The sequence below is a fragment of the Vigna unguiculata genome, chromosome 2 (assembly GCF_037176805.1).
Source record: "Vigna unguiculata cultivar grain cowpea cultivar isolate G323 ecotype 2 chromosome 2, ASM3717680v1, whole genome shotgun sequence".
Taxonomy (NCBI): Eukaryota; Viridiplantae; Streptophyta; class Magnoliopsida; order Fabales; family Fabaceae; genus Vigna; species Vigna unguiculata.
The window spans coordinates 18,434,359-18,450,048 of NC_140793.1; the positions used below are offsets into that span (position 1 = coordinate 18,434,359).

Below are 15,690 nucleotides of genomic sequence, written 5' to 3' on the forward strand. Positions count from 1 at the left end.
CCATACTCAGTCAATGCGGGGATTCCCGTCAAAACGGAGACGGATTCGGACAATACCCACGGGAACGGGTTTATTTGCCATCTCTAAATATCACATCAGGTAAAAAAATTAAAATTTTTAATTTTTAAAAGGTATAAAATTTAAAGCTAGTGCAATATTGCTTCGCTTTAAAAGCCACACAACCTAATTAATAATTTTTATTTTTCAAACCAGCTTGACCAACATTATGCAATTAGGTAGATTCCTCCATTTTCTTATATTGATATTCATTATTACACCGACAAAGGTCTCAGATTTGCTTTGCAATAATGAGTACTCATACTCTCACCATGCCACTGCCAACCCATTAACTTCACACACCTTCTGCCTCATTCGCATGGCAATACTACAATCATGGCGCGTGGCACCTTCCACAATAGTTTCCTTCTTTCTCTCTCTTCTTATTTTACTCTCTGAAATTTCCTAACCCAACTTCCTCTATTAGCCGTTGAGAGTGTTTCAGTTTGGATTTACCCTCCATTTTCACAACATTCTCTGTTCAACTCTGTTCTCTCATTACTGTTTTTAAATACTATTTGTTGTTCAGTGCCCCCCATTTAAAGTTTTGGCCTTTGTCCCTTATGACGATCCATTGATCAAATTGATGCATCTCTTTCTCTCTCTACATCAAGTTACTATGTTTCTTCTTCTCTCACTATGGTGGACTCTCCCTCATTCTCTTCCAATTGTTCCACCACCAACAATTAGGTACCTTGGTCACACTGTACACTTTATCTGTTCGATTTCGATCACCATTTTCAGTTTTTATTTTTTTTCATGGTCTTATTCTTCCTCAATTACTCCTCACTGGAAAACAAAAAACAGAAGTCAAAATCACTTCTTTCTTTCTTTTTCTGATTACCGTCTTTAAAGAAAAAAATATCACATAAGGGCATAAAGTTTTCCTTTTCAATCATGGTAAAAAAAAAAATCTTCTTTCTGGCTCTTTGAGATCGTGGGGGGAAACATTTTTTTTTTATAATTTTTATTGATTTTGCTTACCTCAGATGAAAAAAAAAAATGAAAACGTTAGTTTTTAGCTGTTTACTCTCTGTCTCTGATTGTGATCTGTATGTAGATACCATAATAACCTTTCCTTTTTGTATTTTTATTATTTTTTGCTTTTCTGTGTGAAGAGTAGTGAGAGATGAAGCATTATAGTTTTTGTTATGAGAAAATGTATTGTGGGGCTTCAAAGAAGTGATAGTGATTTGGTGGCAAGAAATGGAGCAACCGCGGCGGTGGCACGACGTGTTCTGGCTAGGAACCTTTGTTATCCATTTGGTTGGTTTGGGTTTGGTTCTCGGGGTTTTAGGCCTAAACAGGTTCAAGCAAAAGAACAGGCTTGACATTGATAAGTACACCTACCGGTTTATGGAAAATGAAGCTGGTTTGACAGAGGATTACTGGCCGCTTTATGCGGTGGCAGGAGGCATTGGAACCGCACTTGGATGGAGTTGGTTGTTGCTGTTAGGCTCACGCGCTACCCAGATGATGAAGGTGTCTGTGCACATCCTCACCACTTACCTTGCAGTAATCAGTGTTTTGTGTTTCTGGGCTGAACAGTTTTTCTGGGGTGTTGCCTTTGCTATTGGGGCAACCTTGCAGTTCTTGTATGTGATTTCTGTCATAGACAGGTATGGTGTTGATGAATGTATTCTGTGTTTGAATTGTTGCTGTTTTTCCTCAATCTTTGTTACTGCCTTTTCTCTAAAACCTTCATGCTTTTCTCTTCTCCAGACATAATTTTTTTTTTAATTGACATACATCATTTTAGCATAATTACATAAAGATTATGATAAGATAAAAAATATATTGGAGATGCGAATGAGTTTCATGACAAACCAAATATTTAGAAGAAATAAAAAATAAAAAGAATATATAGGGTTACTTAATTAATTATGAATATTTTAATAATTTAAACGATGATGGAAATATGGCGGGGATATATTCATCCCCATTCCCATCCCCATACCCAATTGAAAAAATCGGGGATTCCCCATACCCATACCCATACTCAGTCAATGCGGGGATTCCCCGTCAAAACGGGGACGGGTTCGGGCAATACCCACGGGGACGGGTTTATTTGCCATCTCTAAGGGGAGGGGGGAGAAGAATGTTCACTTTCAACCTCTCCTTTAGGGTTCAAGATCATGTTCCTTTTTGTTGGGCAATTTGAAGCAATGTGACCATAGCCCAAACACTTAAAACATTTGATGGAACTAGTTCTTGAACTTTGAGAAGAGTTTGCATTTTCATGGGAGGTTCTAGACGAATTGGTCCTAGGTGGGTGGTCTTTGGAAGGAGGTTTCTCATCCTTTCTTTCTTTTCCTTTTCAAGTTCTAGAGTAGTATTCATTGTATGAAGTATTCCTCTTGGCCTCTTGTTTCTTTTTCAATTGACTTTCAACTTTTAAGGCCAAGTGTAAAATTTTGTCAAGAGTGGAATACTCATACAACTCAACTACATCTTGAACTTCTCTTCTAAGACCACTCACAAATCTAGCTATCTTTTCTTCTTCACTTTCAAATTGGAGTCCTACTTTGAGAAGCATTGACTCCATCATTTTAAAATATTCATTCACACACATAGACCCTTGTTGAAGCCTTTGGAGCTTCAAAAGAGTCTCCCTCCTATAGTAGGAAGGAACAAATCTAGCGCGCATCAAAGTTTTAATGTCCATCCAAGAGGCCGCGGGTGGCTCTTGGTTAATATTGTCCATACACAATTGATGCCACCATGTCATTGCATTATCTTCAAATTCTAAAACTACTAAATCTACTTGTTCTTGATCACTAACTAAATGAATATTGAAGATTTGGTCCACTTTTTGCTCCCACTCTATGTAGAGGTTTGGATCATTCTCCCCCTTGAACTTTGGAATCTTGATTGGTGGAGGTTGTTTTTGTGGGAGTTGATTGCGCCTTCCACCACCATCATAGCCGTGTCTTCTTCTTCTTCCACCATGGCTAGAGTCCTCGAAAGAGGACCTCCTCCTTCTCCTCTTATCTTCCCTAAGCTCAAGTCTTTGGATGTGCTCTTGTAGGAAGATCTCACTTTGCCTCCTATCCGCCCTCAATTGGTCAAAAGTTTCTCTCCTACTCACTTCCATCTCACGTAAGATGTTGGCAAGGATCATTTGTCCACTTTCTTGGGCCATAGGAGTCACCATGGGAGGGGAATAAGGTGAGGCCGACTCCTCCTCTTCTTCTACCTCCAAGATTGGATCCATATTCATGTTCCTACACCAAAAACTCACCAAAAACCGAGACAAGGAAGAGGTTAGCTAACAAACAATTCCAAACCCGAGACCAAGTGTGGTCTTCTCAAGCACCCAAGTGTTTTTGATCACACTCCCAAAGCACACAAGCAAGGCTAGCACTCAAAATCCACCAAAGGAGTGAAGCAAACACTTTTCAAAACTTGTTCAAAACCTTTCAAATGCAATACAAGTGATTCGGCCACAACATCCCAAGAGTTTCAAGAAAAAAAAACTACTAAGACAAAACAAAGAACACCTAGTGACAAGCAAGAAAAGCACAAAAACAAGAAAGTTTAACTTCTAAGGAAATTTTGTTTTAAAGACAAAACTTGAACAAGACTAAAGCAATGAAAAACACTTTTAAAGACTCTATGGAAAGCATTTGAACAAGCCAAGATTGTACCTCAAATTATGCATACACCAAGAAAGATCATAACCAAGTTAAAGCATGGAACTAATTTGCCAATATCACCCAAAATCCAAGTATAAAATTTGGTAGCATAACACCTAGTAAAAATGGCCAAATGGATTCACCAAGCAACACATTAGCTCTCGGCCAAACTGTTTTTGGTCATGAAAATAATTTTTCTTTTCAAAACTAGGTACTTAAGATGATGAGAAGGATATTTTAGGGTGTCTTGAACACTTAGTTCCCAAAAAAATTAGGTCAAAATCAATTTCAAGGAGCATACAACAACAAAAGGCATAGATCTCATGCAATAGCTCAAATACTTAGAAACAAGAACAAGAAAACTCAAAGAAGCATATGACAAGAGACTTAAGCATCCAAAGACATGTTATCCAACCACATTTAGGAGCAAAAGAGTCACAAAATCGAAGCCAAAATTGCCACAACATAACCTGAAAACGTTGTTTTTCGTATTCTCGGCAGCTCTGACCTTTGCTCACTCATTTGATCATAACTCTCTCCACAGAACTCCAAATGCATTGGTTCTTTTTTTTTAAAAAACTAGACTCACAGAGCTTTCTTTTGACATCAAGAACGTAATTTTTGGACCACTGAGCAGGTGCAGTTTAATCTTTTAAAATCGTGAACAGTTTCTGTCAGCATTGTTTTTTGTGTGTAATGGAAGTGGATTCAAGCCATACAAAGATAGCTACAACAAGACAATGTTAGCACATGAAAAACACCATATTCAAGATAACCTAGGCTCTAGATACCAAATGATGAAGAATTATCTTGTTTTCTTTTAGAGTTATGAATATGGTGAAGTTGTTTAAGAAAGCTTTTTGAAAATTCCCACTGGACATTAAGATAGCATGCTATCTAGATGTGAAGGTTCATTTCTCAAGCTCATGAAAGGAAGAAGAGAGTTGGATTCAAGCTTAAACACACACAACAATAGCAATACTAAAGAGCAAAATGAAAGAAGAAACAATAAAAATGGAAAGCATAGAAGATGAAGAATGGAAGAAGCACGCCACTCATAGGGGGGGATCTAAGCCAACCAAGCCCTAGAGATGAGTGATGGTGTCGCCACTTGCAAGCAAGATAAGGCAAAGGTGAGTTCACTTATAGGAAGGAGAGCTCACGAAAATTGGTGGTTGAATGCACAAAGTTTATAACAAAATGATCAACCCTTTTACAAGACAAGGAGCACCCTTTAAATAGGAGTTTATAGGGGTCCTTTAGCAAATACAAAAACATGAAAAAGGATTAACTAGCAAACCCTAAACCTAATGTGAGAGTGAGTCTTGGCCAAGTGAAGGAAGATGATTGGTGGAGGCATTCCCATGAGGATTCTAGACCAAAAGAGGAAGGAGACCAAGTGACCTTCTAAGGCATAAACCACAAAGGCAAAAGGAGACAAGGTACATGTCTACATTTACTTTTGCTTTATGCTTTTTGCTTTCCTCTCTCTTCCATTTCATCCAAGTGCTCCAATCACCAAGTGCCACCTAGCCATGCTCCACTTTCTCTTAATTACCTACAAAACAAGACAAACAAGGATTAGCATGTTGGTTTAAGTTAATCTAATCTTGGTCAAAGGTCAACTTCGGATCAAAGTCAACAAGTCAACCAAAATAAATCAATTAGAAACCAACTTAGGGAATTCAAATTAAAGTAGTGCAAAACAAAGATAAAGGTGATGGAATAAAAGACTCCCCTCTAGACATGCTTCTAGTGATCCTTCTTGAGGGAGCTTCTAAGGAGGTGGTCATGCCTTCATCAGTAAGATATTTAATTATATGTGTGAATAGATAGTAGTTGGGATTGTATGCATGTAAAAGCCATGTTTTCCCTTAACTGTGATGTGGTTCATTGACTGTTGGTTACTGTTATGAAGTGCAAATTGTGATGTCGGTTGAAAATTAGTGTAGTATACTTCATTTGGTAAAAGAATAAGTTTATGGTGAATCCATAACTAATCGAGGAAATACATGATTTTAATTATGAAATGTTGGTAAAAGGATGTGTGAATTGTGATTCAGTCATATGACTATGATTGGATAAGTGCGATTGATAATATGAATTATGTGTTGTGTGATTGAGGTTCATTAGAACCTGTTCAAAAGTGTCAAAAACCAGTAGCATTATGCTACTCGTATGGCACTTGGCGACGCGGGACAAGCCGCCAAGCTGTAAGAACCCAAAATAGTGGCAATGGCCACTGGAATCGTGTGGGGCCTGGCGAAAGGGGTGGTTCCGCTAGGCGGAATTAGTCTGACAAAGGTACTGGAAGGCGCATGGCATATGGCGGCATGAGATTATTGTTAGGCAGTCTGGAACTAGTTTTCACCAGATGATGCTTTACTAAGGGCCTAGTTGTAAGACCCGTAAAATTTAATTAATTAAATAATTAATTAATTAATAAATGTGGGTAGGGAGAGCCTTTATGGTATTACATTCTAATTTGTATGACGTGGAGAAGTATTAGCTCAATTGGTTGAGCATAAATTTGGCTTTGGCATGGTTGTGGGTTCAAGCCTTGGAGAACCCAAATTAAAACTTATTTTTGCTATTTTGGTTTTGACTTGAATTTGAAAGGTTAAAGGAGACCCTAGTAGACATGGCAGCCAAGGGTGGCTGAAAAACATAAAGCATTATGCCGTTGAATGGTAATTAACATTTGATTAATGCTATTTTCGTTTTTATGCAATTAAACCCCATTAAGACCACATTAAAAGGCTAATTAGAGGTAAAAGAAAGGGTTTTGGTGGGTTGCCATTATGGTTGCAGAAGAGAGCACAAAATTGAGAGTGGTGATGATTGAATGAAGCTTTGAGGGCTGAATTGAGAAGAACTAAGGAGGGTCTTTGGTGATTAAGGGAGAATTTTCCAAGTGTCAAAGTTTTAAGCTAAGGAAACTAGGTTAGGAGAGTTTTACGCGTCTAATTTACATTAAGTCTGAATTGCATGATGTATATATTGTGAAATGCATGTACTTGTTCTGTTTCTGCTAAATTTTCGAGTTTCTTGGATTTTTCCAGAAATCGCCTGGCGGGGCTATACATAGCTGCCAAGCGGCTCATCCATTTTTGTGTGCTTTCTAGATTCCCACGAGGAACTGCTTGGCGGTGAAGCCCTGTACCGCCAAGTGACGCATGCCTATGACCCAGTTCTGGGTTTTCTTGTTGAACTGTTTGGCGGTGATGAATACCCATCAAGTGACGCGAGCTTGTTTGGATCAATTTTGATGTTTTCTGGGTTCTGGAAAATCCTGGATCAGTGAAAAACGGGATAAAATCATTAGCCAAGCAAATGGAAATAATTAATCGTGGAAGTAGGGGGTAATTAGAGACGAGTGGATGATTTGGGTGTGTTCTCGAATTAGGGTTCAAATGATCAGGTAATCTTAATGTTTTAGAATTAAAGGTTCGTGTGGTGTGGGGAGGAATTCTGTTTTTCCAGATTTTGGTTGCACCGCCTGGCGGCAGGCTCTGAGTCGCTAGGCGCCATCGCAGACTGTGGAGATTTGAGTGCCAATGAAGTGCAGAGAGGAAATGGGGTTTCGTTTCAACCTTGTTTAGAATAGGAAAAATGGCATTGAGTGATGTTTATTTCCAAAATGGGAATTGACAAGCCTCCAATGCATGAATTAAAGTAGTTGGTTAAATTTAGAATTTGATTGATAAACCTTGAGTAATGATGAATGGTAACTATGAGGGATTAGTTGTATGATGTAAATAGGTATACAATCTGCTAGTGTGAATTATGATGGAGATGTGTAAAGTAGGAAATATTGACATAAAAGTGGTAGGACTTTGGATGGCTCGTTGTGAAATATAAGGTGTAAACTTGTGAACTCTTTGAAGTTGTGTAATTAAATTGTTAAACCCAAATAGAGAGAGAAACATAGCTAAGTAACGGATCTTGTGGTTTTGTACCAAATACAATTGAGTATGAATTGTATAGATGCGAACCAACTTAATTGGGGTTGTAGAATATAGGTCCAAGTTTGGGTTACCAACTGTTCAGAGTGCTTGAAATTTTGTACTGCACAAGGTACTAGTGTGGCACCTGGCGGAAGTATTTGACCCACCAAGCGATAGCTATGAAACAATGGGGTCCTGGTGTGAGTGGCACCTGGCGGAGAGGGAGGTTCCGCCAAGCGATAACGGCAGAGTCAGGGGGATCTTGGAGGGAGTGAGCCTGACAGTGTGGGCTAACCCGCTAGGCGGTATCTGCAACAGGGAAGAAATCTGAGGTGCTACACGCCTGGCGGTATGTGTCCCTCGCCAGGCGATCTGAAAGTGGCAACGCTTGGCGGTTCATGTCCCCCGCCAGGCGATTTTGCTGCTGCAACCTCGGTTTGTTGGATTTTTTGCATGCATGATCTACGAGGCTTTTGGTGATAATTCAAAGGTGGGATTGTTGGTGTTCCTTGAGTTGAGCTTAGAATGTATCCCTTGAGTTAAGCTCGGGATAAGGGTTAAGCACGTGACATTCATCGAGTTGAGCTCAGAATGGCATCCCTCGAGTTGAGCTCGGGATGGCGGATGAACACGAGGAACCCTTGAGTGGAGCTCGGGTTGGCGAGTGTTGTCGGTGTGAGTGTGCTGGTTGTGACCAGTACGAATGGGTCCAGATAGATTGCCCTCCTCAGTAGTTAGCTGACGAGTTTGGTAGTCTTGGGACGTTGCAAACTATGTTCACATTTGGGAACTCCACCTGGCGTTACGGTGTATGATCTGTAGCATTGGTTTCTCGCACGTGCTCTATCATTTGTGGCCGATATGTATGGTAGCAAGACACCTTGAGGTAATCACTAGAAGAAGTAGAACACGAATAACATGGTTGTGGCCATGTGATATGGAATCAATTGAAGGAATTCATTGGGTGATTGTATGATATATCTATGAGAAATAAGTGTGTTTATATGTGTATAAATATTTATGTGATTAACCTGTTAAGCTCACCCTATCTACTTGTGTTTGGCGATGATCGTGTGCGCGGTACACGTGAGAAGATGATGTTGATGCAGGTGGTGTTGGTGAGGCTTAGCCACGGAGCGGGGATAGCTTGGGAGTTTTATGTTTTATGTTTAAGTTTTATATTTTTGGATTTGTAATAAATTGTAAAGGCTTATGGCTTGTTTGATAATACTTCCAATTTTGTAATTATTGATTTCAGAGTACTTTAATTATCTAATAAAGTTTTAAATTTCATGTGCTTTTGGGAAAGGATGTTTTATTAAATGCGGTGTATTTATTGTTTTATCTATTTTATTATTTAAATTTGTAATATCTTGACGGGATGTTACATCAGTTACGAGTGTAGTTGTATTGGGGAACACGTGACCACTTGAGGTTGTAGCCTTGTGGTTTTGGAAGTTCAGTGGAGTGTGTGAGATCGTGGCTTATACGGATGGATTTCGAAAGATTTCCCTCTTCGGTGATATCCGACGAGTTTGGTAGTCTTGCGACAAATACGGACCGTGACTTATATTAGGGAACTCCACTTGGTGTTGCAGATTGTGGTTGTAACAAGATCATTCCCACGTTTTGACTATAGCTGGTGGCCTTTAGTCGGAGGGGCGAGTAGACACTCGTGGAAGCAAGGATCAATCAATGCAATCACTAAAGGGTGTAGAATCAAGAGGCGTCTAGAGGAAGAAGTGAATGTTGGGGTCTGAGGGTTGTAGTCCTCATAAAGGTTAAGTTATCTTCAAGGCTTTGGGTGATATCTTAAGGATGGACTTTGTTGGAACATTCCTTGAGTTATGGCTAGGAATGACATCCCTTGCGTTGTGGCTCAGGATGTAGGGTAAAGCACGTGGCATTCCTAGAGTTATGGCTCAGAATGACATCTCTTGAGTTGTGGCTCAGGATGGAGAATGAACACTGAACATTCCTTGAGTGTGGGAGTTGTGGCTCGTACGAAGGGTCTCCACTAGATCGAGCAATCAAAGGTTGTGGCCAGTGATGTGCTAATCTTAGTCGAGAGTACGAACCATAGTTCATATTGGGAACTCCACCTGGCGTTTCAGAGTGTGTTCTGTAGCATGTTTTCCCTCGTGTGTTCTACAAGTTGTGGCTTGTATGTGGTGGCAGCAAATGGTATCTTAAGGTTATCATTCCAAAGCTGCAGAACGTGGATAAACATGGTGGTGGCCGTGTTTTATGGAATTAGAGGATAGCGTTCTTTGATGAGTGTGTGTACTTTGAGTTTGTGGTTTATATATATATATATATATATATATATATATATATATATATATATATGTGTGTGTGTGTGTGTGTGTGTGTGTGTGTGTGTGTTAGCGCACCCTATCTGCTTGTGTTTGGTGATGATCGTGTAATTCGTTACATAGGAGCAAATGATGTTGTAGGTGACTTTGGTGAGGCATAGATAAGAGCGGGGCAGCATAGGGATTTTTATGATTACAACTTATTTCCACTATTTTGTAGCTTGATTTTATAATTAGTATTTTTGGAATTATAAAACTTGGAGTTTAATTTACGACTTTTGTTATTATGACGATTAATGTATGGTTTTAATTTTCCTGCATTTTAAGAAAGACGATATAATAAATGTAATTTTGTTTTTATCTATTATCTAATTATTTCAAATTAGTAATATCTGACCGGGATGTTACATCTCCTTGAAGCGAGTTAGTGCAATTAACAGTGTGTGTCATGGGCGTGAAGGAGACGAGGACGATTTCTTCTACGTTCATCTATCCTTATTTCTACGACTACACGTCTGCCTACCCTTTGATAAGTCAACCATGGGTGTGCTCCTCTTCTCAATGTTGCTCCTACATAACTCCATCCCAATAACTAGGATGGGTTACAAGCGTTTTGACTCATCTGTGAAGCCTTATACTTGTCTCCCACCCTTGAGAGTTTTCTCTACTTCTATGAGTCCAGGCCCCATGGTTTGGCAAAGTGGTTATCTTTGATAGGGAGGTCAAACTCGTGTTTATTTGACGGGTATTGTCAGTCCTTTTAAAAATTCAAACATGGATTTTTTAAAGTTGCAATAATTAAAGCTAGGAAGCCATATTTTTATGATGATGGTGGTCAACCCAAGTTCCTTTTTTACTGAATGGTTGACCCCTATAGATGTAAATATAAGGTGCCAAGAGCTTGTTATATGTAGAGAGTAGGTTGATAGTGGAGGTGTTGGACCAATTGTCGATGAGGATCCTAGCCAGAAACATAGTGCGATATTACCTTTCAATGAGTGTACTTTTTGTTATGTCTTGTGTGATTTGGCTAATCTGAAGCAATTATGATTTTATAGGTTATATGACTCAACATGCCGCAACGATAGGTGAGGAGGAAGATATCTTTGCCAAGCTAAGAAAAAAGATGGCTGACGCAGCTAAAAAAGAGGACAAGTCCACCGTTTCCAACTTCACTAAACTGATGTTGGAGACATATAGACCAGAGAGTGTTGTGAAGAGGTCGACCCCTTCTAAGAAAATGGGGAAGGGGAAAGATAGGGGCTAATCTAGGAAGATGGCCAATAGTGGCACTTTGGGCTCTTCTGCTGGTATTTCGGAGCATGGCAGCTTGGGTAACCCCGACCTTCAATTGGGGAAAGGTATTAAACTTAACTTGACAGAAGAAGATCTAGAGATGGTGGATACTTTGAATCCCTATGTCTCCATGAAGGCCTTGGTGGAGTTCTAGGCGCGGGTTGTTGTGATGGGCAGGAGAGTGCCAACTTAGTTGTGAGGGAAATGGTCGATAAAGAAAAGGGGAAGAAGGGTTTGGACTACCTTGTCGTCGTTCAGAAGAATGGCGAGGAAGAGAAGGTGACATGGGAGAAAGAGAAGAAAAAACTAAAGGATGGCCATGCGAAGAAGCTAAAGGCTTTGAGGAATCGTGCGTTGAGTATGAAAAGAAACTCAAGAAGGCCAAGGACTATTATTTAAATAGCGCTTGTATTGCAAAAGTCGTTGCACACACGCAAGATTTTCTCCTTTCTTTTTCGGAGGCGAATGTGATGTAGTCATTGCAACCATTTTTGTAATCCTTTTTGATGAGTTCATTTCAGAACTCCTGATCGAGAAACTACCATCATCTTGGACTGACTATAAACAATAGCTGAAACACAAGCACAAGCAGATGTTGCTTCAAGAGCTTATTACACATCATAGTTGAAGATACCAATAGGCAAAAATGTACTACTACAAGGGCCAAATCATTATTTGTAAAAGCTAACATTGTAGAAGAAAAACTTCCTCCAAAAAGGTACAAGAATAAACCTAATGACAATAAGAAAAATAATTTCCAAAATTCCCATCTCAAAGGATTTAACCTCACCTTTAGGAAAAAGGGAAATTGCTTCATATGTGGGAAACCTTGCCATCATGCACTTTAGTATAGGCGTAGAGCAAGAGACGACAATCCTCCTAGGGCAAATATAACCCAATGGGAAGATACTATAGTTGCGGTCGTTTCACAAGTAAATCTGATGATGAATGTGAGTAAGAGGTCGTAGAATTTGGTGCTACCAAGCACATATGTGCAAACATAAGTGTTTTTACCTCCTATACCAATGTACGAGATGGAGAAGAGCACATCTATCTTGGTGACTCCAAGACAAATCCTATCCTAGGGAAAGGAAAGGTTCTTCTAAAACTCACATTTGGGAAGACTCTGGCCTTGAGTGATGTGCTGCAAGTGCCCTCTATTAAAGTTAATCTAATATCTATAATACTACTACGAAAAGTTGGGGTTAAAGTGTCATCCGAATCTGATAAGATTGTAATGACAAAAAATAATGTTTTCATGGGGAAGGGATATTGTGATCAAGATCTCTTGGTACACAATATTCAAAAATTATTAATGAATCTTCTTCTGCTTATATCGTTGATACGTATGATATGCGGCATGCAAGATTAGGATATGTGGATCCTTTGTATGTTATGAAATTGAAACAACTAGGATTAATTAACATGCATGATAAACAAAGTGGTACATGTGATATATGTGTAGAATCTAAAATAACAAAGAAAACTTGTTATCATGTAGAACGCCAATCTAAATTGTTAGGGTTAATTCATTCTAATCTAGTTGATTGAAAACAGACTATGTCTTGAGGTGGTAAAAATTATTTTGTAACCTTTATAGATGATTATTCTAAATACACCAAAGTGTACTTAATCATGCATAAAGATGAAGCTTTTGATGTGTTTTTAAAGTATAAGGCAGAAGTAGAAAATTAATTGAATAAGAAAATTAAGAGGATTAGATCAGATAGAGGTGGTGAATATGTTTTGTTTAATGAATATTGTGTTAGAGAAGGTATCATCCATGAAGTAACCCCATTATATTCACCTAACTCTAATGGAGTAGCTGAGAGAAAGAATATAACTCTTAAGGAAATGATGAATGTCATACTTATTAGTTCTAGTGCACCTGATAACCTCTAGGGAGAAACCCTTCTTATTGGATAATTTTTACAAAATAGGATACCTCATAAGAAAACCAGTAAAACTCTTTATGAGTTGTGTAGAGGTTTTCAACATAATCTTAAATACCTAAGAGTGTGGGGGTACCTAGCTAAGGTAATGTTTCCCGATCCTAAGAAAAGAAAAATAGGCTTTAAAATCTCTGATTGTATGTTTTTAGGATATGTTGAACATATTGCCTATAGGTTTCTTGTTCTTAAAAGTGATGTAATTGAACATAATACTATTGTGGAGACAAAAAATGTTGAGTTCTTTGAACATATATTTCCTTTAAAGGTTAGTGAGACACTTGAACAATCTATAAATAATAATAGTGATGCCATGTGTGAAGTTTTGAGAAAAAGTAAAAAACAAAGGAAGGAAACTTCTTTTGGAGATGACTTTTATACCTTTCTAGTTGAAAATGATCCAACAAGCTTTATAGAGGCTACCAGGGTTCCTGATGCAAAACAGTGGGATAAGGCCATTAGGACTAAAATTGAATCAATTTAGAAAAATAATACTTGGACCTTAGTAGATTTGCCTAAAAAAGCAAAACTCATTGGTTCTAAGTGGATCTTTAAGAAAAAGTATCGCTCAAATGGATCCATAGATACGTATAAAGCAAGGTTAGTAGCAAAAGGTTTTACTCAAAAACACAACATAGATTATTTTGACACCTTTGCCCTTGTGACTAGGATTTCCTCAATTTGAGTTTTGTTAGCCTTAGCAGCTACCAATAAGCTAGTGATACATCAAATGGATGTTAAAACTACTTTTCTAAATGGTGATTTAGAGGAGGAAATCTATATGACTTAACCTAAAAGATGTGTTGTCCCTGGTCAAGAAAATAAGGTATGCAAGCTTTTAAAATCTTTGTATGGGTTAAAACAAGCACCGAAATAGTGGCATGAAAAACTAGATAGTGTCTTACTATGTGATGGTTTCCTACCTAATGATGTTCATAAATGTGTGTATTCTAAATCTGAAAATGGTGAATGTGTCATTATATGTTTGTATATGGATGACATGTTAATATTTGGTACATGCATTGATATAGTTTCTAGAACAAAATTGTTTCTATGATCTAATTTTGAAATGAAAGTCATGGGTGAAGCCAATATGATTTTATGTGTTAGAATCATAAGGAAGGGAGATAGTATATTACTATCACAAGAACAATACATTGAGAAACTTCTTGGCAAGTTTGGATATTATGACGTCAAACCAGTGAGTACCCTTATGATATTAACTCTAAATTAATGAAAAATAGAGGAAAATTTGTTTCTCAACCTCAATATGCCTAGATAATTGGGAGCTTACTGCACTTAATGAGCTTTTTGAGACCTAATATTGCTTATGTAGTAGGTAGACTGAGTAGGTACACTCAATGTCCTAATCAGGAACATTGGGATGCACTTGTAAGACTTATGAGATACTTACGAGGTTCAATGGATTATGCCATTGAATATAGTGGATTTCCCATTGTACTAGAATGGTATAATGATGTTAATTGAATCTCTGATTCAAATGAGACAAAATCCACTAATGGTTACATATTCACACTTGGGGGTGGTGCGATTACATGGAGATTAGCCAAGCAAACCATTATTGCAAGATTAACAATGGAATATGAGTTTGTTGCTCTTGAAATGGCTGGTAGTGAGGCTGAGTGGTTGAACAGACATATAGCAAAAAACAAGAACTACAATGGAAATAACAGACATATAAAATTGAGACATAATTTGGTTAAGCAGTTGCTAAAGAGTGGAATTATTTCCATTGATTATGTGAGGTCAGAACAAAATCTAGTGGATCCTCTGAGTAAACCCTTAGGAAGAAACATGATATTAGATATATCAAGGGGAATGAGAGTTAATCCACTTGCAAACAAACAAGTGATGATAACCCAACTTTTGTGATTGGAGATCCCATGAATAAGGTTCATATGGGTAAAACCAAGTCACTTGTTAGTTCTGATAACACTAAATTGATTTTAAATCAATTATGTCCATTCCTAAGGTGTGTGAAAGTGCTATAGACTACATTTTTAGAGGTTAAACTTTGTGATTAAAATTCTTTGTGGTGTAAGAATTTTAGTTTAAACAAATTTTTAATGATTTTCATATCCCTTATAGGGTGGTGTATGATTTGTAGCATACCTTGATGAAATGACCTATATGAGTGTCAATTGAGGCCGCTTGTATGAGATCTTGGCATGATCTCTAGAGCACTCATGAACACCGACAAATGCATGGCTTAGTAAGCGCAACACAACAATAACAACAAAGAATTGTGGAGGTGTAATGTCATTGATGAACAACTTACACACATCAAGTGTCCTTGGTTCATATAGCTTGCTATACTAGATCTGATGCGTTACATCCTATGTGAGACCTAGGATTTTCTCTTTTCTTATTTCTATCTCTTACCTTTTGCAACATATGGGGGATTGTTATTTAAATAGCGTTTGTATTGAAAAAGTTGTTGCACACATACGAGATTTTCTCCCTTCTTTTT

General features: G+C 38.1%; 1 protein-coding gene across 2 annotated transcripts in view; it reads left to right on the plus strand.

Annotated features, from left to right (window-relative positions):
• Nucleotides 1-293: 293 nt before the first annotated feature.
• LOC146888386 (uncharacterized) overlaps nucleotides 294-15,690 on the plus strand; it is a 34,987-nt gene continuing 19,590 nt past the window's right edge. The window contains exons 1-3 of one of the 2 annotated variants that reach the window (XR_014992980.1): nucleotides 294-747; nucleotides 1,176-1,676; nucleotides 8,734-8,947. Coding sequence is in view for 1 of the 2 variants with exons in the window: in XM_085669829.1 (XP_085525955.1) it covers nucleotides 1,264-1,676 (413 nt within the window). In the remaining variant the exon portion in view is untranslated. Of the gene's footprint in view, nucleotides 748-1,175; nucleotides 1,677-8,733; nucleotides 8,948-15,690 lie in introns of those variants that run through there. The other variant, XM_085669829.1, reaches the window with a different exon arrangement.